Here is a 26495-nt window from a genome sequence, read left to right as displayed (position 1 = left end):
ATACCGTGCACACATGCACAGGTAACTCCCAGGGCTTCCCAAACCCCAGGGTTGGGACCCAGGAGGGGGCCGGGTGTGTCCAGCCACACGCCCGGGATGGAGCCAATAACCCAGCGCTTCCCGGGCTGAGTCCCAGCAGAGGGGCGTAAGGGACCCGCCCGCGGTGCCCACAGTGCATGGCCCTCGGAGCTGACGAGGCGCTTCCCGGCCCCATAAAGCGCTGGCAGGAAGCGAAGGCCGTTTCATGTGGGCTGCCCGGCGGCCCGGCCCGCTTTGATTCCCGGCTCGGCGAGGCGCGAGGGCCGAGCCCTCCAAGCTCGTAAACGCCTGGGCGGCGAGCTCCCTCCCCGGGCCCGCGGGCCGCCATATAAGGCGCAGCGCGGGCTTCGGGGTCCAGCCTGCCCCTGCCCCTGCCACTGCACCATGTCCTGCCTCTCCGGCTTCAATGGCCCCTGCGGCGTCCGAGCCTTCAGCTGCGCCTCGGCCTGCGGGCCCCGGCCAGGCCGCTGCTGCATCACCGCCGCCCCCTACCGCGGCATCTCCTGCTACCGCGGCCTCACCGGAGGCTTCGGCAGCCGCAGCGTCTGCGGAGCCTTCCGCTCTGGCTCCTGCGGCCGCAGCTTTGGCTACCGCTCTGGCGGCGTGTGCGGACCCAGCCCACCCTGCATCACCTCCGTGTCCGTCAACGAGAGCCTGCTGGCGCCCCTCAACCTGGAGATCGACCCCAACGCGCAGTGCGTGAAGCACGAGGAGAAAGAGCAGATCAAGTGCCTCAACAGCAGGTTCGCTGCCTTCATCGACAAGGTGGGTGTCCTGGATGTTCTAGAAGGAGATGGGTTGCCCCAGGCCAGTCTTTATAGAAATGCAAAACGAGGACCGCTATTTTATGATAATTTTCGGGTGTCCAGACCCAAGATATTAAAAAACATTGAAACATCTGATGAGAAAATTCATGTCCTCTTTTCTTCTTTAAAAGTAGCTGGAGAGGACTGGGGTTGTGGCTCAGTGGTAGAGCGCTTGCCTAGCATGTGTGAGGCCCTGGGTTGGATTCTCAGCCCACATATAAATAAATAAAACAAAGGTCCATTGACAACCAAATAATATATTTTTTTAAAAAAGTAGCTGGAGAAAAATCTCATTGAGTGGCAATGTGTGTGACATCTACTACTTGCTTCCCTTCTGCTTTTAATAATGACAGCAAGCTCTAGGTTGGGAGCTGTCTGGGACAATAGTTTCAGCTAGGATTTGTTTTGTGAATTCCTTGTGCCTGCCTAGTGATGCTGGTTCTGTGGTGATAACATGAATTTACCACTTTAACTCCCTCAGCGTAAATGTTTACAGATTTCACTGAGTGAATATGCTTAGAGATGTCACATGAGTAAAATAGCACAGAGGGTAGCAAAATTCTGAAGTCAGCCTGTGATGGGTGGATATTTGAGAATTGCTGCCAAGAGTGCAGTCCTTTGAGTGTACACAGAAAGGAAAAGTGGCAGGGATAAGGCAAGGACCCCCCATCACCACTACCAAAGGCTCACAGAAAGAGATACCAGAGCAGGACTCCAGGCCCAGGATCTCTCCTGCTCCACAGATTCCTGAGGCTAAAAGATCCAAAGCTTAGGTCCCCAGTTGCACCACTAGGATGCCTCCACGGGCAGCATCCTAGCAAGGTAGCAAGAGATGGAATGTGGAAAAGGTCCCGGCCTGAGCTCCACCCCAGCATTCTCCCCATGAAGACTGTGGGTGAGCTAGCCATGACTTTGAAAGGGAAGATGGGGCTAAGGTAGCCATGAGATCCTATGAGCCAAGACCACCTAAAATTATCCATAAAGTACCAACAGTCTCTATTCCTCATCTGGAAGTTCCAGCCTGGGAATTCCCAGCCACACTCAAGGAGTTGGATGGAAGGGTCCCGAGGCTAAAAGGCAAGGAGGCACCTCAACTCCACCTGAAATGCATGAGGAGTGGAAACCTGGAGGCCAAGGGCCTAGTCTTGTTTGTTGACCGTCTTCCTGGCCCACAGTGTATTCCTGCCATTGTGTCTCTCCAGTTTGAATGACTTCCAGTAAAGGGTGGCACGCCTCACCTTGTCAACCTGGCCTCCAGAGCTGTGTGACACTGTATCCTATATGAGTGTAGGCCACCTTCGACCATACATACCCCACATCTCCCCAGGCCTCTTCCGACCTCGGGCATCCTTCTTGGAAAGAGTCTAACTTCTCTGCCCTCCCCAGCTAGGAAGCCCTTCCCACCCTGACTGTTGGGCAACTGTCCACCACGCCCCAGCTGACCCCCAAGGACATCCGTAAATAAGCCAGTGGTCTGCACTGAGGAAGCTCAAGGCTTCCTTCCTACTTAATCCTGCCCAGTACTGCTTTGGGGAGCCTTCCATGATTGTCACTATCCTCCATGGCTACCTGTCCCCACAGTAACCCAGCACAATCCTATGCCTCTCATTTGCTCAGCCATGAAACAAGGATTCCGCAGGTGCATCCTCAGGTCAGGAGAGCCCAGAAAGAACCATGACATCCACCTTGGCCTCTACACACTTTTTAGCCTCTACACATTTTGCTGCTGGTTCTGTCTCGACTCTGCCAATTCTCTAAGGAGAGCGGGGCATGCTGGCTCCTCCCGCAGACTTTCCTCCCACTTCCACCCTAGGTGCGCTTCCTGGAGCAACAGAACAAGCTGCTGGAGACCAAGCTGCAGTTCTACCAGAACCGCAAGTGCTGCGAGAGCAACCTGGAGCCCCTGTTCGAGGGCTACATCGAGACCCTGAGGCGGGAGGCCGAGTGTGTGGAGGCCGACAGCGGGAGACTCGCCTCAGAGCTCAACCACGTGCGGGAGGTGCTGGAGGGCTACAAGAAGAAGTGAGTGCAGTGGGGAAGCAGGTTTGGAGAAATAAAACAGGATTAAGTCAAGACAAGATAAATTTGGGTTAGACTACCAGAGGAACTTCCCAATAAAAAGAAAACAGTGACAATAAGCCTCTGAAGGGGAGGGATTTTTTTTCTGGATTGGGAGTTTATGGTCGTAGAGAGATTCTGAGCTACTCCAGCTACCTCGCCATGATATATTTATTTCATTAATTCATCAAACATTCATTGGGCATCTATTCAACATTCTAGGTGCTGGGTTAGGCACTGAGTGGGGGAGGGATAAGAAAGTAAGGAAGAGGGAAAAGCAGGGCTGGGGAATATAGCTCAGTTGTTAGAGTGCTTGCCTCACCTGCATAAGGCCCTGGGTTCAAGCCCCAAAACCACACACAAAAAAAATCAAATAAAATAAGAGGGGAAAGTTTTACCAGAACTAGGGCAAATTCCTGCCCCTCAGGGAGTCACAGTCCAGAAACAGAACATGCACCTTCAAAGGCACCCACCCGGGAACCACATCAGCAATGAGAATCCCTGAAACTGGAAGAGCCTTAGGTGACGGGCTGGTTTGAACGCCCAGAGCACAAGAATAGACAAGGTCCCTTCTAGTTCAACGCTTTTTTGGTTCTCTGACCACCTCCAAAGGTCCAATTCCTGGGCTATGCCTGTCTGGGCCTTTATTCTCTCTTCATCTGAGCTTTGTGTCCTGGGTCCTCAGGTATGAAGAGGAAGTGGCACTGAGGGCCACTGCTGAGAACGAATTTGTGGCTCTGAAGAAGGTGAGTGACCCCAGAGGACTCATCCCACATCTGAACCGAGGGCGGAGGCAGCAGAAAGTTGTGTACATTTGAGAGGCTGAGCGGCTCCCCCAGAATCACAGGGCCTGACTTTGGCCCTGTTCCTCTCTCCCAAAGGCTCCACAGCTCCCCTTTAGCCCCTGACGTTCAAGTACAGGGCCAACTTCAAGCAGGCAACATTCTTGTCCATCTGGTCACTGGCTTCCCAGCTCCCTGGGCCCTGTGCCTGGCGTAGATTGGGCACTCAATAAATACCCATGACTGAAGGAGTTGCTGAGTGCCAGGCAATGCCGACAGCCTCAGGCCGGTGACAGCTGGACAGCAGCTGTTGTTCCTCACCTCTTCAGCCTAACTCTGCACAAGTCCCACCACCTTGCCTCTCCTTCCAACCACCTCAGTGTGACAAAATGAGGCACAGAGGTGAAAGGTCTTGCTCTGAGTTGCCCTGGGCTGGAAAGGGCAGTCTGGATGGCCAAGCACCCTTCTGACCACAGATCTAGATTTTTCTTTGCACGAGATCCAGAGCAGAGAGGTGTGAGGCATCCACACTAGGTCCTAAGCTTGGGTGATAATGCAAGGTGTGAGTTCTAGAGGAATCATCCTAGTGGTCCCAGAGGAAGTGCCTGGAAACCTGGGGGAACCCCCTCTTCTCCCCACACCTGCTTCTGAGCTCACTAGCTTCATAAAGGGCTTTGCCTGAGCCGTGACACCAGACACTAGGATGACATCCAAGCGAGCTTCCCAAAGAGTCTGCTCAGCCTGCTGGGGGGACAGTGAGAGTTCTGGGTTGTCTCCCCGGGGAGACACCTGGCCCATCTTTCCCCTTTAGGACGTGGACTGCGCCTATCTGAGAAAGTCAGACCTGGAAGCCAACGCGGAGGCCCTGACCCAGGAGATCGACTTCCTGAGACGACTGTATGAGGAGGTGAGGGGCTCAGAGCAGGGGGCAGCAAGAAGGGTGTTAGGCTTGGGAAGGACTCATCACCATTTTGACTTCCAAGCCCTAAGGCAGCAGGTCAGAAGCACAGAGTAGTTGAGAGACTGAGGCAGGTTGCCTATCAAGAGTGAAGAAGGAGAGTTTGACCTCTTGTATCCTGTGCCCTGACAAGTAGTTACTTCCTGGTTACTGTGTTAACAATCATTACAGGACATCAGCTCTGGTCCTAGACCCTGTCTGATATCAGGCAGTTGATCTCAGACCTGGACTCCCTCTACCTTCTCCTCTCAGCCCCAGGACTCTGGGCCTGAGGGGTGTTGTGGGGTCCCGGGGTTCAGGGAAAGACTATGACTGGGACTTCACACAGGGAAGGAAGCAGGGGAAGGGTCAGGGAAGGACTGTGAAAAGGTGAGATTCCAAGAGTCGGACTCTGAACATAGTTCTTGCCCTCCCCTCCTCCTGCAGGAGATCCGCGTTCTCAACTCCCACATCTCAGACACCTCCGTTGTCGTCAAGATGGACAACAGCCGTGACCTGAACATGGACTGTGTCGTGGCTGAGATTAAGGCTCAGTATGATGACATCGCCAATCGTAGTAGGGCTGAGGCTGAGTCCTGGTACCGCACCAAGGTGAGAGGCCCTGGACACCTGCCTTCTGCGCATGGCAGTGGGAGGGGTGTGAGGTATCGTTTAGAAAGGCCTTCTTTTATTCTAAGCATGACAAGAGAAGGGCTGACAGCTCTCAGGTTGAGATGGCAGAGCAGGGCTGCCATGTCTGGTTGTACAAGTTGAGCACTATACCACCTACATAGACATCAATGATGTCTTAAGTGGGTGGGATGTCCCATGCTGAGCTTCATGAGCATCTCTGCCTCCCCCCAGTGTGAGGAGATGAAGGCCACAGTGATCCGGCATGGGGAGACCCTGCGCCGCACTAGAGAAGAGATCAACGAGCTGAACCGCATCATCCAGAGGTTGACAGCCGAGGTGGAGAATGCCAAGTGCCAGGTACAGGAGCCCAGGTCCCCCTCAGTGTGGGAAGAGTGGGGTCAGCCTGCATAGAGGAATTTCAATCAGACATCTTGCCACTTTGTGAGAATAGAAGTGAACATCAAACATCAGGCCGTCTTCTTCATGAAAAATGCTCTACATTCTCACTGAATGGAAAAGGCACAGTAGTGTGGAGGGAAAGGAGGTGACAAGGGCTTCCCTAGACCCAGTCACAGAATAGAATAGAGGAAATGGCACTGGTCAGAGATGCAGAAAACCTGGGCTCCCCAACCAGCCCTTTCACCACGTGAGGTGGGAGAGTCATTTGCCCTCTCTGGTCCATGTTCTAGATCAGTGATCACACCCTCAGATGTCGTCAGACACTAGTGAATGGTTGAAGCAGGCTGTACCCAAGGCCCTGGATATGGTGGTATGGCAGGGACTGTGGCTCATGGAAAACACAAAGAGCAAAACTAACCAGATCTCCCCAAAAGACAGGCTACACAGAACTGCAGGCCTAGTGTGATCAGATCTCCTGATTTTTCAAAAGAAACCCGGAATCTGGATTGTTATGTTAAATTTCCAAAATTGAGGCCCACTGTGCCTATGTTCCCCGGGGAGCATGAATTTGCAATTCTTAACAAATGAATAGGCTCGTTTGAGAGTCATCCATCAGTGGATGCCTGGCCTCTGATTTAAACCCAGATCAGGGGGCCTGAATAACTCTCTCCCCTGCCCCCAGAACACCAAGTTGGAGACCGCAGTGACCCAGTCTGAGCAGCAGGGCGAGGCGGCCCTGAGCGATGCCCGCTGCAAGCTGGCTGAACTGGAGGGCGCCCTGCAGAAGGCCAAGCAGGACATGGCCTGCCTGCTCAAGGAGTACCAGGAGGTGATGAACTCCAAGCTGGGCCTGGACATCGAGATCGCCACCTACAGGCGTCTGCTGGAGGGCGAGGAGCAGAGGTGGGTCCCACACCTATGGAGAGGGTGCCTCTTCAATGTCCCCAAGTAGGGCTGCTGCACTTCAAGAGTCAGGAGCGCGTTGGCATATTATTTGCATCTAATTTGCATCAACACTTCTTAAAGGAGGGAATTTGTAGGTTAAAACATTTCAGCAGCTTTTTCTTTCCTAATTTTTGTCTCTTTGCTTTCCCCAGGTTGTGTGAGGGCATCGGTTCTGTAAATGTCTGTAAGTAAGCCACACTGTAGGTTTGGAAATAAGGGCTTGGAGTTTCGGGTGGGCAAACTTTTTCTTAAGGGGTCAGATAGTAAATATGTCAGCCTTGCAGGCGGTGTGGTCTTTGGTAATATGAAAGCAGCCACAGTCATAGCCGATGCTAAACAGGAATGGCTGGGTTCCAACAAAAGGGAAGTCACCACATAGCCATGGTTTAAGAGACTAAAAAGAAGGAGAGGGTAGGGCAGTGTGGTTATGGTCATTTAAGTAGCTATTTCTGCCTGTGGGGAGTTCCTGGGCCAACAGTGTATCAGGGATGCTTGAGATTAGACTCCAGGGAGTGCCCAGGTGATGGTGTGGGAGAAAGCACTAGAAACCTCCAGGAGGAGCCCTAGCTAGGAAAGGGGTTCTGGCCAGCAGGAGGGGGCCCCCAGGCCAGGACCTCGCTTGGGGCTAAGCATTGGCCTCCTCCCACAGGTGTCAGCAGCTCCCGGGGCGGAGTCGTGTGCGGGGACCTCTACGTGACGGGCTCCCGGCCAGTGACGGGCAGCGTCTGCAACGCCCAGTGCAGTGGGAACCTGGCGGTGAGCACCGGAATGTGCGCGCCCTGCGGCCAGAGCTGTGGCAGCGGCCGCTCGGTGCGCTTCGCCTAACGCCCCGGCTGTGTGAAGACCCCGCTCCGCGAGCCCACAGTCCCTGCGCCCCGCCGCGGTCCCGGAGCTCCGAAGGCTCCGGACTTGAGGAGGAAGAAGGGCTGCGGGCACAGCGGCCTGGCCTGCCCACTCTGCCGCGCGCCCCGGTCTGCACCCCCTTCCGCACTTGTCCCTTGGCGTCTTCCAGGAAGAGCCGGGCTCCTGGCCCGCAGGTCTGGCCCCGCTGGCCCACCCCCAGGAGTCTAAATGACCGATTTCCTTGTCGCCTTGGGCAAAGATCCGATCCCAATTTGGGCTGCTCTGGGCGCTTGGACGCCTGTGGCTTCTCACAGATTGGCCCCAGGAACCTTCCTGCGCTTTGCCTCCTCCTCTTTCCAAGCCCAGCTATGGTGACAGGCTGCGTTTCCGCTTGGGAGGGACCAAGATTCTATCAACGCCTCTGCTCCCTCCCTTCCCTCATGCTTGGTCTCCACGTTTCCAATAAAGCTCACAGTCATGTATAATGTGCTCTGATACTGTCCCCTCCCGTGGCCCACCAGGCCTTTCTGCCCAAGTCTCATTCCTGGGGAGGCAGAAGAGCCTTTTACACCATGGAGGCAAAGAACTGTCTCTGGGTATCCTGCGCCCAGCCTGCACACACTGGGTCAGTAGCCCTCAAACCCAGACATGTAGGACCATGAGGAGCTCTAGCCAGGAGGGGAGGAGCTTGGATCTCCTATCACCTTAGGCAGGGGACTTGTTACCTATAGTTGCTGGGACACCAGTGGTCTGCTTCCATCATGCCTACTCTCTCCCCCCCAGTTCAACATGGGAAAATTCCCTGTCTATGGGATCAAATATGCAGATATCCCCACAGCAACCAACATATCCCAGATGCTCCTCTCACTTTCCACCACACACCCACATACCACTACCATCACCCCTCAGGGTCCCAGACATGGAGATCTCCTACTGCCTCCCTAGTATCCCTCAGATGTGCTGCTGCCCATCGGGAACAGATGTCCCCACACATAGGTTCTGAAACAAAACCCTCAACACTCACAGACACACAGGCCCCCATGTCAGAGGTCCTGCCATTTGGAGGCTCCCTTCAAGCCCAGGTGTGATACACAGAGTTCCCCTCCCCTCTCCTCCCACCTTAGAGACCAGACACCTCTGCCCAAGGACCCAGGCACAGATCCCTACCAGGGACTGACGCTGACACCCCACTCCCATGTACACACAGACCTCGTCCATCACCCCCAAGCACCCCAGACACAGAACATCCAGACACAGCATCCAGGGCCCTAGGGCCTGGCTGACCCAGCACCAGGAAGGCTGTGGGCAGCTGGCATGAAAGTTGGCTGGCCTACCCGAAACCCCGGCCTGGGGCAGTTGAATGTTTATGTCCTTCTCACTAGAAGAGGAATATGCTCTGGCAGCAGAGGGCATGGGGGAGGAGTGTAAACAGTCCTGTCATCCTCTGGACTAGGGAGGACTCCACGCCCACTTGGGGCCTGAAGTTCTTTATGGTCTTCCCCAGTTTCCTGAGCTAGAATCAGGCCCAGCCCTGGGAGGAAACCAAGGCATCACCCTCAATAAGAGTCCAGTCCCTTAGAACAGCACCCCCACACCACCATGGTCATCCAGACACTGTCCTGCCTAGTCCCCGTCCCGACTCCCCATCCCGGCTTCCATGCCCAGTCTAATGAAATCCCGACATCAGGCATGGGCATGGGGCTCACCCAGGGCTCAGAAATTCTTTTTATTGAAGCTACTCTGACATTAGTTTTCAGACTATGTTTCAATCTCAGGACCAGGGGTGGGAGGCCAGAGTCCTCCTATGACTGTGGGCAGGGGGATGTGTGTGTCTGTGCCCACGGCTTAGTTGTGGAGGTTCCTTCGGGTGGCAGATGAGGTCCTGATGGAATAGGCCTTGAGGGCTCCAGGTCCCCCGCTGCTCGAGAAGCTCAGGGCGTTGCTGCCCATGGTTCCTCCGAAGACCAGCCCTCTGCCACTGCCACCAGTAGAACTCACCACAGCTGGGAGAGAGAAAGGAGGGCGCCATTGGTAAAGCCCTCCACAAGGACTCCATCCCTTCACCCCAGCCCCACCCTCCAGCTCAGCTGCCTCCCTCCCTTACCGCTCCACTGGACAACCCAAAGGGAGTCTCTAACCAGGGGCTGCACCCCAGGGGTTCACTGCCCTCCCCTCCCCCACTCCGCCCCTCTGTCTCCCCCTGACCTCTCACACTGAGGCCACTGAGCTGGATAGGAGCTGCAGGGAACCTGCCAGGGTAGAAGGAAAGGAGGTTCCCAGCCCCACAAGCAGGGCCCGCAGGACAAACTGGCATTCTAGTGACCCAGCAAGTCTGCACAGAACAGAGTGGTGGCCGGAGACTTACAGATGTTCACAGCTCCTGCTCCATCTCCAACCAACCTGGGGACAGAGGACAAACCATGAGAACAGCTCTGCTCTCAACACTGGAGGAGCACTCCCAGGCACCCCCTCCAGGCCCCAGCAGGATCCTTGTTCTTTTCTTCCTGTCCCCACACCTCCAGCTGGCCTCCCACACTGGTGCAAACTGGGTGGAGGGGTGGGAGAGGTTCACATGCCACATGCTCAGGGGCAAAGTCGAACAGCCTCTTGTTGCCCACTTATAAATTGGGTCTAACATAGGACCAAGATCAGAGATTTGTTGGTGAAGGTTAAGTTACAGAAGTTATCTAAAGCCCTGCACACCCAGGATTTGGTAAATGGTAGCCTCACTTATTATATATGTACATGTTTGCCTTCCCTCACCAGATCATAAAGTCCTAAAAGTGGGTTGTTGCCTATTGATTCCGGTGTCTCAGCCCCTAGCACGAGGCCGGAACACAGTAATTACTTACTATGTGTTGAAATAATTAGTGAATTGTTGACTGATTGAATGCAGCTCCAGCCAGGACCTAGGAAGGCGGCAGGGTAGGTGGGGTGGCTTTAAGCAGCCTGTGGGGCTGAAACAGGTCTTGCAGTGGAAATTAAAAATCCATCTGAGACAGCTGGGTGTGTTTGTTTTGTGACTCACAGTCCCATTGTCACCAAGCCGTTGGCCTTGGGGATCAGTTTGCTCTGCAGGAGGGAGGGGCACCTTGCTTTAGTAGAGGAAGTGAGGGGAGCTCAGCAGGTCTCAGCAGCCTCAAGCCCAAGAAGGAGACAAGGGATGTGTTTTCTGGAAGCTTCCAGGATGGTTGTTCATATAGCCCCTGCAAGTGCTTGGAGTTGCCAGAAGCAGAGAACATGGTGAGTTGCCTGCCACCAAGCAACAATCCTGTATTAAGAATTTCTGGTACAACACCTAGAGGGCTCAGAGGGAAGAGAGCTGCATGTCCAAGCCTTAGTGATTTGGGTGATTTTCTTTTCTCATTCTAAGTATTTTTGTGCCTAATTTTATATTTGTGACTTTGTGTTCTCAAAGAAGCACCCCCCCCCAAATTGTAAGAGTTTAGGGATCATGACCCTGGATCTTCCCCAGAAAGGCTGACAGGCTAAGAGATAAAAGGAAGGTGTCCATCTCCACGTGCCCCAAGGATAGGGAAGGCCAGTCTCCTCTCCAAGCACCAAGATCTAAGCCTGATGAGAGCAATTTGAACTGAGATTAGGCCTTCAGAAGAGGGCGTCTCCACTTGCTGTGAGACCTTGGGTATGCCATTAATCATTTTTGAACTTCAGTCCCCTCTTCTGCCCATGGAAGGAAGCTGGTTCAGGTCCTACTCTAAGGGTCCCCCAGCTCTGACTTCTATAAGGAAAAGAGGCCCAGCATGAGAGTTCTCAAGAAACCGAGGTCCCCCCATGCCCATGGAGGAAGAGGGTGCAGAGAGAGGCATCTTGGTTGGAGCTGCTCTGTGCCCTGCTCAGCATCTCTCTTCTCACAAAGACTGAGTGCCCACCTAGGGAGGGACAGGTCAAGGGCCGGAGCAGAGCCCTTCCTCCTCCTTCCTGCCTCCCAGCTCATACCTGCTGCCAAGGTTTCCCCTCTCTCCAGGCTCTCTGCTCCTACACACCCTCATTCTCCCTTCCCTTCCTTCCACTCTGTTCATCGTCCAGCCTCCTCCCCAACCCCTCAGGAATGCTGCTCAGAAAAGAAAGTTTGCTGTTTTCTTTTTAAAATAAATTTAGCAATTAAAATACAAGCTACTATTCACTACTTCCTTTGAGAATGTTTTATCTCTTCAGCAGATGTGCCACCTCCCTGAGGGCAGAAGCGTGTCTACACTTTATCCATCTGCATGGCCGGGTTCTAACAAGCCAAAGCCAAACATGATGAGTCCCCAGCCTTTGCCAGGCTGTTATTTCTTACTTCTCCAAATCCTAACTTCCCCCCAAGGCACACTGTAAAGCCTTATCTGTTGACAGGCTCAATCAATCCAACCAGGAGAAAACAAAGGCCCAACTCCATTGTTAGAGGCACCTGGTCTTTCTTGAAGAATATCCTACAAGACTAACCCATCCCAGCTTCCTCTCCCACTGTAGGTGAGTATGCACATATGTCTGGGAACAGAGGAATTCTCCCTGTCTAGCACACTCTGACAGTACCACATGATTTAGCTGAGTTACGTCATGAGAAGCAGCCTGCTGTCATGGAAGATGCTGGACCAGGAATCAGCACTCCTTGACTATGCGCCGACTAATCAATTAATAACAGTAGACTAGGGAGTCAATAATATCGGATCTGCTTCCCTGTGTTCTGAGAATCAAATAAGATACCCCATGAATGCCCATACATACAAAGGGGCTTTATGCTAAGTGACCTTTCCTTCTAGAAGGTTGTTTCATTTAAGGCAAAGCAGCATCCATCCTTCCTTGTACCTCCCACCCCTGTGCCTTGCAGACAAGGGACACACAGAAAATGCTTGTACATAGCTGAACATCAGGCCCAGACCCCACTGAGCCCCCGATCCCCGGCCTCGCTTCCCATTCCTCACCGGCTCTCCTCGCCCTCCAGCAGCTTGCGGTAGGTGGCGATCTCGATGTCCAGGGCCAGCTTGACGTTCATGAGCTCCTGGTAGTCGCGCAGCTGCCGCGCCATGTCCTGCTTGGCCTGCTGCAGGGCGGCCTCCAGCTCCTCCTGCTTGGCACGAGCATCCCCAATGGCCAGCTCCCCACGCTCCTCGGCCTCTGCGATGGTAGCCTCCAACTTGGCACGCTGCGGGCAGTGGTGGGACTGTGAGCTGGAGGACAGAGCTCACCAGCCACTGCTTTCCTGCCTACCCATCCAGCAGTGAGCACCTCGGTGACTTGCTTAAGGTGGATTCCTTGAACTGCTGACTCCCCCAAGCACCAGAGAATCCCAAGAGTTAAACACTTGTGGACTTGGCTCTCCAAAGCCCGGGTTCCCATCCTGGCTCTGCCACTCACTAGCTATCTGGTCTTGGAAGAATCAACCTTTCCAAGCCAAAGTTTCCCCTTCCCTGAAAGAGCAATATCACAGCATCTATCTCATAAGGATCCTAGAGGATAAAAAGAAATGAAACACAAGAACTCTTATCACAATGTCTAGCAAACTGCAAGTGCCTAATAAATGCTATTGTGAGGGCTGGGTAGGGTGACTTAGTGGTAGAACATCTCCTTAACATGTGCAAAGCCCTGGGTTTCATCCTCAGCACCACACACACACCAAAAAAAAAAAAAAAAAATGCTGCTACTATGATTGCTAGTATTAATAAATAATTAATAAACTAGAGGAGTTCCAAGGCCATGGATTTCTGGTTGAGTCTCCAAATGTCAGGCAATTGACAAGAACCAGAAACAACCTTCAAAATAAAAATCAGCTGGGAACAAGCCCAGAAGAGGGGAACTTGGGGCAGAGAGATCCTACTAATCATCCCATATACCATATCCACAGGTCATGGGTTTGGGTAGGGAGAGTTTGGTGCACCTGTGTCTGCCTTGAGCAACTGCCACTTGCTACCTGGCCTTAATGTTCCCCTGCTTTGGGCTCTTCCCCCACTGTTACAGTTTAGATCTTGATTGTCCCCCAAAGGCTCATGTGTTGAAGGCTTTGTCCCCAGCTAATGGTGCTATTCAGGAAGTGGTTAAACCTTTAGGAGGTGGGGCCTAGTGGAAGAAGTTTGGTTTGGGGGGCATGCCCTTGAAGAGGAGATGGGGACTCTTACCCCTTCAACTCTGCTTCCTGACTGCCATGAGATGGGCAGTTTTGCTCTACCACAAGCTTCCTGCCATAATGCTCTGCCTTGCCGTACGCCCAAACAACCATGCAACCATGGACTTAAGCCTCTGAAACTGAGCCAAAATAAAGCTTTCCTCCTTTAAGTTGATTTTCCTCAGGTATTTTGTCACAGTGACAGAAAGCTGATTAAAACAGCTATTACCAGAAGTCTGTTTAACCCCAGACATCTTGTTCAGCTCAGTGAGCTGCTACCCCCATTCCCTAGCTCAGGACTGACTCCTTCTTCTCACTTCTCATCAACCATCCCCTACCCTTGTGTTCTCTTCCCTCAGCTGAAGCCCCACTGCCCTGCTTCTCTGTCCCTGGACTACATCTCAGTGCCCTGTCTTGTCAGACTGGTGTCCCCTCAGCCACAGACCATACGCCCCTGCCTCTGGAGGCCCCTCCCAGATCCTCTCAAGGCCCCTTAGTGATGATAGATACTTGACTCTGAGCCCTGGTTCTGCCCTGTTGTATGGAGAAGAACTGGATGTGGTAGAGGATATAAGATTTGGGAAACTGCCATTCATTATTCTGTGCCTCCCCTCCTGGCCTGGAAACTGGCCCACTTCACGAGGTGATTCATGACCCAACATCTGTGCCAGGAGGCAGCCTCCACCCCTGTATAAACAGGCCTTCAGGGCTCTGAGGTGAGGACGTTTCTGTGTAACTCACCCTCACTTCCCATTCCCCAGCTCCTCCTGGAGATAAGCTTTCTGAAGATGTTGCACTTGCCCCCCCCACCCCCTTTCCCCCTTGAGACCTCTGCTCCAGCTGAGCTGCCCCACCACACCCACACCTCTACCAGGGATTGGGGACTCTTCCCTCATCAAGACCCCCAAACCTAGCTTCCAGTTTTCAGTCAGTCTCTTGTTGGAGATCTGTACCCCTATCGTGTGCCAGGTGCTGGAAGAAAGAGACAGAGAAGCGGGCAGATGGGGTCCCTGTATAAACCAGTGGGGATGGGGACAGTCGATAACTTAATAATAATTCAGAACATTTCAGAGTGACAGGTGCTTCAAAGAACTTCAGACAAGCTGCTGATATAGTGGCTAGGTGTTTGAGGAAGTCACCTCCAAGAAGGGGTCTTTTGTCCTAAACCCAAGGTTGCGAAAGAGACAGCCATTGACAGAGCTGGGAGAACCACATTCCAGGCAGAGAGAGGCCCAGTACAAAAGCCCTGCATCGTGAACACTCTTGGCAAATGCAAGACACAGGAAGCAGGCCAGTGTGGCCCAAGCAGAGTGAGTTGGGAAGCAAGGTCAGGGTGAGAAGGGACTTGTGAGCCTTGGTAATGAACTGTGAGTTCCCAGATGTTCATACTGCCCCAGAGCTGGGTGCAAGCAGAGCGCTCAGTACCAATGGGATAACTGATGGTGGCTCTTCGCTCACCAGCCCAGGCTTCTGTCCACTGGCTCTGTGGCCAGCCAGCACTCTTCCTGCTCTGGCCCCAAGCCAGCATCTGGCCAAGAGCATTCTATCCTGGAGGTCTCACCAGCAGCCCTGAGAAGTGAGCTGCAGAGCCTAGGCCCAGGGGAGACTGTCATCCTGTCATGACAGGAATGACAGTCTCCCCTCCACCTTTCTGCTCCTCACCCAGAACTTGGCCTCAGATGGCTGCCTCTCACATGCCCCAAGGAGCAGAGAGGAAGGAGGGATGAGAGCCCAGCCGCACCTGATTCTTAATGCTGTCGATCTCAGCCTGCAGCCTCTGGATGGCCCGGTTCATCTCCGCAATCTCGTTCCGGGTGTTCCGGAGGTCTTCCCCATGCTTTCCAGCCTGGGTCTGGAGAGTCTCAAACTGGAGGGGCCACAGATACAAATATTGCAGGGGTGGGCCATGATTACAGGTGATTGGTCTCTCTACCCAACCAAGGAGAGCCCCTCCCCACTTCTATTTCCAGGGAAGAACAATCAGAAACCCAACCATCTGCACTCAATGCCAGGAGGCCAGAGTATTGGGCAGTGGGGTGGGGAAGGGGTTCAGTCACCTCTTAGCAAGGACAGAGAAGGTTCCCAGGGCCCTTCCCTTTGACCTTGGGACTCTTCCCACTCCTACCCTGGCCTACTGCTGGACAATAACTGAAAGCCTAAGACATTATTCAACGTTCACCTCCAAGTACTACCCATTTCACAGATGCAGAGCCTGAGTCCCAGTGTAGGGGAGGAACTGTCTAGGAATCACACAGAAAATCGATGACAGCATGGAGGCCAGAACTCAAGTCCCCTTGTTGGCATCCCTAGGCTCTCACCCCTGCACCATGGATGACTCTTTACCACTGCAGAGACTTCCTCTATGCTGCTTTTTAAGACTTGCCTCGGGCTCTGGCCTCTAGTAGCACTAGCTTTCCCCCACATCACCTCCCATTCCTTCAGCCCCCACACCATCAGCTGCCCTGGCTCCATGAAGTATGTGTAAGGATGAAGCCTCCCAGATCAGGAGCCCTGGCATTCAGAATCTAGAGCCTGCTTTTCCATCTACTAGCTGTGTGGAGTTAGGCAACTTACTTAAACTCTCTGTGCCTCAGTTTTCTCATCTTTACAATAGTAATAATAATGGTACACACAATAGAGCTGTTCTATGGATTAAGTCAACAGAGGTAAAATACTGGAAATATCACCTAGCACTATGTAAGCATGCCATGCCTGTGTAAGTTCTGAAACTATGCCGAGCATTATGCACTTAACAAATTCTCATTATTAGTAATGCATGTCTACTTCCTCTGACAGGTCCCTGCATTGGGCTAGGATCTCCCTCAGAGCAGAGACCTGGCCCATGTCCTCTTCCCTGGACTCCAGAGAGCACCACAGATTTAACCACTGATGCCCTCCAAGACAGTGGGGCCCCCAGCCTTGAAGGCTCCAGATGAGGTGAGGAGGGCCCTGGCAGGAGGAGGAAAGACGCCCCCAGGGATGGCACACCTTGGTCTGGTACCAGGCTTCAGCCTCAGCCCGACTGTGCTTGGCCATCTCCTCATACTGGGCCTTCACTTCAGCGATGATGCTGTCCAGGTCCAGGGAGCGGCTGTTGTCCATGGACAGAACCACAGATGTGTCTGAGATCTGGGACTGCAGCTCTGCCAACTCCTGGAGGGACAAGACAGAATAGTGGACTTGAGGCAAGACACATCCCTATGCCCACACCTGCCCTGGGACTCCCCGCACAAGTGAAAGGGAAAAAAAAGGGAGGCTGGAGTGGGCCGTCCCACCCTGGCTCCTAGAGTCTCAAAGCAGATCTGGTGGAATCAAAGGAGGTAACAGGACAGTGTGGTGCTCGGTCCCCTCAGGGCACAGCACTAGTGGAGGATGGTGAAACAGATCCTATCACACTCCCATGGGATGCCCCACAGCCTTTAAAACTGGTGATGAGCTGTGTTTACAGACGGGGAAGGATGTCAGGAGTAGGCTGTCATGCGAAAAATATTTCTCTCTTTCTCCATGTGTATATATGCACCAAAAAGTCTGGAAATGTCAATACAAAGATGGTAATGTAACAGGGTGCATTTCATGATTTGGATATAAACTTTATATTGGGGGAGTTGTTCTTTTTTTGTTTTGTTATTTTCCTTTTTTCTCTTCTTTTTCTTCTTCCCCCCCTCCATAACAGCAGGGGAAGCAAGGTTAACCTTTTTCCCATCCTATGTCAAGTTATTATGTCCTTCGCTGACCACAAGAACAAAGAAAATTCAGACCTGGGAACCAGTGCCAGTGAGTCTGAGCAACATCTCACTCAAGGCCACCAGCTGGACATTCATTACATCCACCAACAATTATACATGCAGCCCAATTCTTGAGCCCCACCCCACCCCCGCCTTTAAAAGCCTTTATTTCTCCTTGTGAGGAGGACAGCAACCTTTTAGGACCTTAATCCACTGACTTCCCCATTGCTAGCATATCAATAAGTCTATTTTTTAAAAAATTTTTTCTCAAAAACCTTGTTTCTGGTATTTGAATCAGCACCGAGGACAAGCACCGGGTTTTTACAACAGGCAGAACTGATCTGTTCTCCATGTTATGCCTCACTTAATTTTCTGTTCTTCTTTGCAATGAGCATGTATTACTTTTGCAATAAGAAGAAACAATTACATATTAATATAAACACAGTGTACATGTGTACGTGCATATAGGTACAGATGGCATACATATATATAGTATGTGCCACGTGTAAGAAGACCTGCATGACAGGAGAATAAACTGGACATCACTTTCCTCTGTTCATATATGAATACACAACCAGCGAAACTCCACATCATGTTCAACCACGAAAATGGGAGGTTATACTCCAATGTGTATAATATGTCAAAATATACTTTACTCTCATGGATATCTAAAAAGAATTCAAAGAAAAAAGTGGGGAGGAGAGGGGGAGGGAGAAGGAAAGGAAGGAGGAGAGGAGGAAGAAAAAGGAGGAAGAGGAAAGAGGAAGAAGAAGGAGAAGAGGAGGAGGAGGAGGAGGAGGAAGGTAGAAGAGATGAGGAGGTTCACTGAACTTAGATTGCCTGAAGTAGCCTCAAGGACCTAGCCCCTGAAATGAACAAACATGTCGACATTTGAAGGCTGGATGTTCAGGCAAAGACTAGACTGAAGAGAACTGAGAACTTGGTCTGTTCTTAGCCCCACATGTTAATTATGCTCCTGCCCATCCTCTGTCCCTCTGCCTAAGGCCAGCAACTCACGCTGAGAGCAATGGAAATGTTTTTAAATTCCCACAAAGGTAAACAGCTGGAAGCCCAGGCAGGACATAGGTAAGAGAGAGAGAATGAGAAAATCACAGAAGGGTGGCTGGTGGTGGGCTGACGCCCACCTTGTCCCTCTGGGTATAAACTCTCAGACACTCGTTCCCTCCTCACCTGGGATCCCCAGCCTGTCCCATTCAATGCACCTGTGAACTGTGTCAGAGCCTGGCCTCCTCTGGCTCCTTTCAGTCCCACCCAGTCCCCCAACCTGACAAATTACCAAGGTCATCCCAAGTCTCTTAAGACCAGTCCTGATAGACCCTACCCCTTCTGCTACCAGCCCCCTCCTCCTACCCTAATGCATTATGGATTCCTGAGTCCAGAAAGAATAAAGAACAGGATGATACCATCACCCTCAACACACACCTAGTGGTCCACAGGCAGGTGCTGGACCAGATGGCTCCCTGCCTAGGGCACAGAAGGAGAAATGTCAGCCACCCAAGATTCTCACCGTCTCATTGAGGGTCCTGAGGAAGCTGATCTCATCATTCAGAGCATCCACCTTGGCCTCCAGCTCCACCTTGTTCATGTAGGCAGCATCCACATCCTGAGGGTAAAGGGACAGGGAAAAATGACACCATATCCATAGCAACAGAAACATTTAATAATGATAGGATCAACCTGTCCAACCCCCAGGGCCAACACCACTGGCCTAGTAAGAAACTCAGTTTTTCCAGGTCACTAACATGACTGGTGGGACACTCCCTCCCCAGGCCCTCCAGGCCTCTGGCTGGACATAGTCTCCACAGGGCCCCAGGACCAGAGCTGGCTTCCCAGCACTGGCAGCCCAGAGAAGCCTGAAGCCCCAGACCTAGCCCTTGACCAGTTCCTGATGTCTTTACGGTGTGGATGCCCCCTTGGCTCTGCCACCAACTCTGTGACCTGAAACAAAATCACTCCTACTCTGCAAGACTCCTTAATGCATGGGAGAGTTTATCATCTTTCAACTCCCAGGTGCCCTCCTACAGAAGGGACAGATCCAGCAGCCTGTGAAATGGCAGTGCGGTGGCTCTGAGGCAGGCAGGTCACACACAGGAGCCCAGGTCAGAGGGTGTCTGGGCTTCTCTACCTACACTTAAACTCCTGGGGGTAGGGCTCACTCTTCCTCACCCTGGGATCTCCAAAGGGCCCAGCACTCTGGGCATCTTGTATTCTGTGGATGGGCCTGGAATCACCAGCTGCTCAGTGAGTGTGTGCTGAAGCAGAATGTTAAGGGGCATGTAGCTCAAAGCCTTCACACGTGCTCCAAAGGCCTGCCAAGATCCTTTCTCACATCTCCAGGGATAGAGAACTCCTTGCCTCAAGACTACTCCTTGCATTCACTCGGCAAATATTTCAGGCTGGCCAGGTGCCACTACCCTTGCCTGGGACAAAACATTCAAGCTACAATAGAGCATTTTTCGAGGTTGCTTTTTTGAGGTTGAAACCTCCCTCCCTAACCTCCATCCTTTGGTCTTAGCTCTAACCCTGGAGGGCTAGAAGTAAGTCTTGTCACTCACCAGACACATACACACCCACAGGGCAGGCCGAGCTACTCTGGCCACTCTGGCTTGGCTTCTACTCCAGGCTGGATCTTGGCTACCGGTCCCCACCAGCCATTCAGGTAAGAGATCCCATGATCCCCTGTCCCTTGTGCTTACAGATGATCCCCCTCCAGCCTGTCCACCCGCTCACCTTCTTCAGCACCACAAACTCATTCTCAGCAGCCGTGCGACAGTTGATCTCCTCCTCATACCTACAGCAGGGGAGGGGGCACAGTGTCGGCACAGCTTTACCTCCAGTGCCCTCACACACAGGTGTGAAACCCACCCTATTCCCTTACCCTCTACTAATGACACACCTGGAAAAAAGCAGGTGTCTGAGCTACAAAATTGAATTCCCTGACTTCCACATGGCTATTCCCAGGGCTTTGAGTCTTGGTGTGGAGGGGGAGGGGCAGAAAATACATGTGAATTAAAGGACAATGACAGCATATAATAGCCATGCTTATGGACTGCAGGTGCTCTCTGCGCCCTAACTCATTCCACCCTCCCAACAGTCCTAGAAGGATGGTACTGTGGTTTTCAGAGAAGAGAATGAAGACACAGAGAGGCAGGTACTGAGCTACTTAGTGGCAAACCCCAGATGTGAGCCCTGGAGGCTCCATAGCCCAGGCCTTAACCACTGGTTCAGCCCACCCTGAGAAGAGAAGAAGGGTCTGAAGGGAGGAAGCTATATAGAGTCCTCAGCCCCCATTCTACTCCCACAGCAGCCCTCCAATCCCTCCTCCTCTCAAGGAGCAGCCCTTTGCCCTTAGGAGAATCTCTACAAATAGGACCTAACCCAGAAGTTATTTGGGGACTCAAAAAAAGGTCTAGAAACAAGAGCTCAGCAGCACCCAACAGTGGCTGGGACAGGCAAGGATAGCCCGAAGCAGCTTTGATGGGAAACAAAACCTCTGGGCTAGTCCAGCCCCTCCAGGAGGCTCAGGGGATCCACAGTCCCAAGTTGTACTTAAGTTCTATAAAAGCTATGGAAATCTCTGCCGGGCCCTCTGTCCACCGGGCCTTGGTGCTGCACTGCTGGGCCTGGAGGGGTGCAGACTGAGGGTCGGGGAGCAGTGGTACTCAGGGGCCCTTCCCTGCACCTTTGGAGCCCAGGTCAGCCCCATAGGAAGGTGACCTGAGGGCTTTGTAGTAGGGGGAGATGGGTGTGCAGGGACTGGTTACCATGCCCTCCCAGCCCAGCCTGGTGTGATTCCACCTGCTGTGGGATTCATCTGTTGACTTTTGCCCCAGGGAAGTAGCAGGTGGGGGACCCTCTGCAGAGCCTTGTTTGCTCTCCTCCAACCAAAGCCAAGATACCTGCTCCTGCTTAGTCACAGGACCACAGGAGAGCACACAACTCACCGCCCCCAGTGCCCACTGGCAGGTGTGCCAGGGTAGGGCTGGGGGTGGGGCTGGGGCCCCACCCAAGCCTCAGGCATTGGTTTATGTTCAAGGAGAAAGAAGGGCTCAGTGAGCATTTAAAGACCTCCAAACCTTCCTGCCCTCCCCTTCTAGCCTCCTTCCTGGCTCTGCCCTGACCAAACTGCCTCAGCCCCTGAACCCCACTCATCGTTCAGGATGATCATCCTCCCTCCTTGCTTCTTTACTTCCCACCCTTTGTCCTCTTCTGGGAGTCAGGGACCCAAAATTCAAGTCCCAAATCCCAGTGACCTACTCTGTGATCTTAACCAAGTCCTTGAACTTCTCAGGTTTCCAAATTCCCTACCTGCATAAAAGGGAACTGTTCTAGAATGACCTGTGAGTATCATGCAAGTTTGAAGCACCCCACTCCTAGGATACCTTTTCTGCTCTCCCTTGGGAACTTCGTCAAGCACCCGACCATGCAGGGAAGGGTAGACTGAGCTATTTCCCCCAGACTGAGTCAAGAGAAAAGACTAGAACATCCAACAGCTCCAGAGGCTGGGGAGGGAGGAAGTGGGAGAGAAGAAGCAGGGAATGTGTTAGTAAAGACCCGGTCCTTCAGGGAATATCATACTAAGCAGCTGCACACTCTGACCCCTGAACCAGAGGGATATGCAGAGGCTCAGGGACCCAGAAGCAGGTGACACCAGCAGCATTACTTATTCTTGAAGTCTTCTACCACATCCTGCATGCTCCGCAGCTCCACCTCCAGGCGGCCTCCATCCATCTGTAGTGCCTCCAGCTGCCCCCGAAGGCCAGCAATCTGGGTCTCAAAGAGGCCAGAGAGGTGGCTGCTCTTAGCTGATTTTGATTCCTGCAGCAGCACCCACTTGGTCTCCAGCATCTTGTTCTGCTGCTCTAGGAAGCGCACCTGAAAGAATCGTGGAAGAGGAGACTCTCAAGGGGCTGACCAGGCCACCACAGCATGGTTGAAGAGAGTTTCAAGTCACCCAACAGAGCCCATGTTCCCACCAACAGGGACCCTGGCACTGGTTAGGGGACCAGTGATGGGAACATGGGCTCTGTTGGGTGACTTGGCCCTCTCCTCTAAGATTCTCAAGTGTCTTCAAGTGTGAGCCAGGTGAGTGCCTCACTGATGTCTCAGAGTCTCTGCTTTCCTTTACTCCCTTTGCATTCTCTACCTCCTGCCTCTGAAGGGCCCGCTTCCTGTATGTGGGGCCTGGGGATGACCAAGCCACTCCTCCCTTCAGGCTGGGACCTCTCAGCTATGTCAGTATCCTGTCTCCTCCAGCAAGGCCTTGGGCAGGGGCCTATAATCAATCCAATGTGAAAGGAGCACCTCCCATATGCCAGCCCTGGGGCCCAAAACGTCCTTAAGAAGCACTTAACATGCCTAGGGAGAGGGGGCAGGAAAGGCCTCCTCCAAATCAGCCACTGGGGGCACCAGGACCTGAATGTTCACCATAAGACAGTGCTGCTCAATAGCAAGGAGGGAACCTGGGCCTGGGAGGCTTCAGTAGAACTTGAAGGATATGTAGGTCCAAAAGGTAAAGGCAAGGAGGACATGGGGGTGGAGGAGCCTGGAAGTACACAAAGGCAAGGGAGGGCACACTTAGTCTACGCCCAAGGGAGGGGGTCTTGCCGGGAGGGTCTAGCAGGGCCACAGCACTTGGTTCCTAGGTCCAGCTTCACTTGAAGCCCCCTTCTCTCGGACCCTCCAGTGGTCCGCCCTCCCACCCACAGAAGCTCATGTGTGTGGCAACAATAGACAACCAGGAAAAACATCTCCCAAATATCTCCTTCCCAGGGTCCCTCAGTGCCACTTCTTGTCCCCAACTGGGCTATCTCCAAAGGCAGGTGTAACCTCACCTCCTACCACCAGGACCAGGCAGGTGGGTGGGGCCAGGAGCCTTCCTCCCTCCAGGCCTTTATTTCCAACATCTGAAGGAGCCAGTGTCTCCTCAGCTGGAAAGGGAGTGTCGCCCCCGCCCCACGCGTGATGCTACACAGCTTCCCTTTGCTTCCAAAGGGACCTAGAGAGCAAAGAACTCCTGGCCTTGTCTTCTGTATCTCCTAATCTGATGTCTGACAAAGCTGGCCCAAGAGCCCCATAGAACTGGAGATAACAGCCTTCCAGGCCATCCGGACAGAACCTGGGGACACATTCCTGCAGGTAAGGGAGAGGCTTGGAGACTCTTGATGTAAGAGAGAGAGGGCTTGGAGACTAACAACAACAGAGTTCAAGGGGTCGGAAAAAGCCACCGAGCTAGTCTCCAGACATTGGTGGACAGAGAGAAGGACGCCAGCTTCCCAGCGCCGGCCTGCACGTGGGCAGGGTTGGTTAGGGTGGCTGGTGAGGCTGGCAGTGCGGCTCTGGGCAGGGTCCTGTCGGGCTCACCTTGTCAATGAAGGAAGCGAACTTGTCGTTGAGGGTCTTGATCTGCTCTCGCTCCTCCTGGCGCACCTGCTGGATGGAGGGGTCGATGTCCACCCGCAGAGGGGCCAGCAGGCTCTGATTGATGGTGACTTCGCGAATGCCGGCGCCCACTGGACCCCCATAGGCGGAGCGCACCGCCATCCGCGGCCGCGAGGCGCTCAAGCCATAGAAGCTGCTGCTGCCGAGGCTGCCCGGGCGACCCGAGCTCAGGCGCACCTGGCCTCCGCGGCCAGGGAGGGCGGCCGAGCGCGAGCTGAACACCTGTGAGCTGAAGTGGACGGACATAGTGGCCGGACCCCGCTGGACCTTGCGGCGAACGAGGAGGTGCGCGAACTCGCTGACCTCGAGCACACTGTGTCCCTTTTATGGTTTGGCACGGGTGGCTGGGCTTTCCCAGGTAGGGGCGGGGCGGGGCAGGGCTGGCCGCCAGGCACCTTTCTCCGCCGCCGCCAGGCCCCTCCGCCAACTTCCGCCCTCCGCACCGCCCACCCCAAGGCGGCCGGGCTCTGGATCCAAGCAGGATTGACCTGCAGTAAGCAGAAACGCCATCCGAGGACACCCCTACCTTCTGCAGGTGGCCACAGAGAACAGTAGGGAACAGCAGGCAGAGCCCTCTCTTGACTTCACAGAGACCACCTACAGCTTATCAGGGAAGGTTTCCGCAAGGGGTAAGAGCATCCAGATTCCTGAGGCCAGCAGAGACACCAGGTGGTAATGGACTAGGGAAGAGGTGGACAAAAATGCTCCAGCTCAGAAGTCAGAGTCCAAAACCCCCTACCACAAGCCAGAAAGGCATTCCCTGTCACGCCCTCCCCCTAAATCCAGCTGCTCCTGGAAAGATCAGCTCAAGTCTTGCATAATCTGACCCCAGGATGGGCCTGACCTAGCTGGTTTCCTTAGCTGCATCCAAGATGACACATCACATTTCCAGATAGAAACTAGATGGATCCACTTCTGGCCCCTCTCCTTCCCAATGGGCATTTGCAGCCCAGAGGCCCATCTCCTCCACCCCCTACTCACATTTCCCCAGTGTTCCACACATATTTTATCTGTGGATGGTTGTGTATATCTCTGACACTTTGTGGCTATGTGTGCACTTCTAGGTGCCCACATCCCTGAATATATACATCTGTGAGTGTATTTATACAAGTGGGAGTCTGTGTGTGCATGGAGGGTCTGCATACACCGTTGCACATATTTGTACACACATCTGGGTGCAGATGCTTCTATTCACACTCAAATACTCCTTCCCATCCCCACCCCAATTTTCCTGTTATAAGCCCTGGACCTCCCATGTCTCCTCACCTAAAGTCACCACCAGACAATTTCCAGTAGTTTCAGCCTGGTGGAGAGAGCTGCAAGCACTGTGCTGGAAGAGGAAATCTCCGGTCCCAGTCAGTTGCTCATCCCCCCCCCCCAGGACCCTCCTCCATCTTTCCCAGACACCTCACTCACTCCCTGTCATACCCCCCTGCTTGGCTTTTACTCCACCTCTAGCCCCACCCAATGAGCTGGCCAGGCTGTCACCTCTGGCCAAGCTCTTGAGGCTCTTGGATGGAGGAGGGTGGGAACGGAATGTCCTTCCTGGTTTTCCATTTCAGTTAGAAACCCTAGGCATGCAAAAGAGACCAACTATTTAATACACGCATACACACTCCAACTTCCTTACCCTAAGGGCTCATCCTCAACCCCAAATCCTGGCCTCTCTCACCCCTCCCCACCTCTCTCACCTCTCTGTCGCATGGGTCCCTCCCTGCCTCCTAGAACCTGGCTGAGAAGACTTGATAGGGTTCTTCTGGTGCACTGTGACCCTAGACAAGTCACTGACCTTCCCTGGCCGACAGTTCCTTCACCAAATCCTTGGGTTCCACACCTAATGGGAACTGTGAGAGGGTTCTACAAAGGAGAAGAGGTGTCTGGGCTCTTCAGGCCTGAGCTCCTCTCCACGCTGCAGCAACACTTCCCCATTCCAGGGCCTGCCCCTCACCCACCCTGGGGCTCTCGTCCCTTCTGGAAGCATTCCTGCAGGCTCTAGCCCTCGCCAGATTGCTACATTCCCAGCCAGTTCCGGGAGCCCACTCAGTGCCAGGCAGCGCTGAACACTGCAGCCTCTGGAGGGCTTCTTGAGAAGCTGCCAGTACCACAAGGCCTCAGATTAAATTCCTGCCCCGCAGGGGTTCGCAGTCTAGTTCGCACCCAAACTCAGGCTCCGCGTGTGCGCATGCGCACACCCCAAATGCCTTTGTCTGCCGGCCTCGAAGAGACCACCTTTCAAGATCCTGGACAGTATTTTGATAAATTAATCCCACAAAGCCAGTAGTCCTCTGCCCACCCAAAGGCATTCTCTCTCTCCCCCTCCCTCCCCCGCACAGACACCAAGCCAGGCACACACTTGCTATCCTCCCACCCTCCTTCTTCTGTCCCGCTGCACCCTCTGGAACCAGCTGTGAACAGCAGCACCAGGTTCTCAGCCCTGCCCAGCTCCACTAAACCTGACCTAGACACCAGGGCCACTGCAGCCCAGGCTCCAAGTGGAACTTCTTGTTCTGCTCTCATTGGGAGCGGTTCTTTCTGGCTTCCTCCTGTTCAGAACTATTACTCACTGTCCAGTCCCTAAAAAAATATATCTTCTCATTCTTCAGGGAAAAAAAAAGAATAATTTTTTTTTCATTATCTTGGAATGTGAATGTATATAATCGTAATAAAAGCCATTTAACTTCCTTCGTGGAATATAATACTTTAAAAGAAAAAAGTCAAATGATAAAGGACAAGGAAGCAACACCTGTGACAGGCAGCAGGCTA

General features: G+C 53.3%; 2 protein-coding genes across 2 annotated transcripts; one reads left to right on the top strand and one right to left on the bottom strand.

Moving 5' to 3' along the window:
• The first annotated feature begins 409 nt into the window (after window positions 1-409).
• Window positions 410-7919, top strand: LOC124086997 (keratin, type II cuticular Hb1). Its single transcript, XM_046435572.2, has 9 exons — window positions 410-804; window positions 2659-2867; window positions 3589-3649; window positions 4497-4592; window positions 5070-5234; window positions 5487-5612; window positions 6337-6557; window positions 6752-6783; window positions 7249-7919. The coding sequence occupies exons 1-9, from the start codon at window positions 424-426 to the stop codon at window positions 7422-7424; spliced, it is 1467 nt and encodes a 488-aa protein (XP_046291528.1). The 5' UTR covers window positions 410-423; the 3' UTR covers window positions 7425-7919.
• A 1230-nt stretch (window positions 7920-9149) lies between these two features.
• On the bottom strand, window positions 9150-24049 carry Krt7 (keratin 7). Its single transcript, XM_046435570.2, has 9 exons — window positions 23655-24049; window positions 21955-22166; window positions 20022-20082; window positions 18799-18894; window positions 16534-16698; window positions 15287-15412; window positions 12368-12588; window positions 9808-9842; window positions 9150-9445 (listed from the first exon to the last, which is right to left on the bottom strand). Exons 1-9 carry the CDS (start codon window positions 23976-23978, stop codon window positions 9288-9290), a joined length of 1398 nt encoding a protein of 465 aa, XP_046291526.1. The 5' UTR covers window positions 23979-24049; the 3' UTR covers window positions 9150-9287.
• Window positions 24050-26495: the final 2446 nt, after the last annotated feature.

The sequence above is a fragment of the Marmota monax genome, unplaced genomic scaffold (genome assembly GCF_021218885.2).
Source record: "Marmota monax isolate L192 unplaced genomic scaffold, Marmota_monax_Labrador192_F-V1.1 WCK01_AAM20220418_F8-fsc00012, whole genome shotgun sequence".
NCBI classification, from domain to species: domain Eukaryota; kingdom Metazoa; phylum Chordata; class Mammalia; order Rodentia; family Sciuridae; genus Marmota; species Marmota monax.
The sequence above is the reverse complement of the archived record's forward strand: the minus strand, read 5'-3'. Positions and strand labels throughout refer to the sequence as shown.

Bases quoted from the DNA above. Each gene is read 5' to 3' on its own strand.
- Krt7 (XM_046435570.2), bottom strand. From the start codon at position 23,978: ATGTCCGTCCACTTCAGCTCACAGGTGTTCAGCTCGCGCTCGGCCGCC. The intron at 9,843-12,367 runs GTGAGGAATGGG...CTCTGTCCCCAG, and splicing joins CTGGAGGGCGAGGAGAGCCG to GTTGGTTGGAGATGGAGCAG. The intron at 9,446-9,807 runs GTAAGTCTCCGG...TCTCTCTCCCAG, and splicing joins AGCAGGAGCTGTGAACATCT to CTGTGGTGAGTTCTACTGGT.
- LOC124086997 (XM_046435572.2), top strand. From the start codon at position 424: ATGTCCTGCCTCTCCGGCTTCAATGGCCCCTGCGGCGTCCGAGCCTTC. The intron at 805-2,658 runs GTGGGTGTCCTG...CTTCCACCCTAG, and splicing joins TCGCTGCCTTCATCGACAAG to GTGCGCTTCCTGGAGCAACA. The intron at 6,558-6,751 runs GTGGGTCCCACA...TGCTTTCCCCAG, and splicing joins CTGGAGGGCGAGGAGCAGAG to GTTGTGTGAGGGCATCGGTT.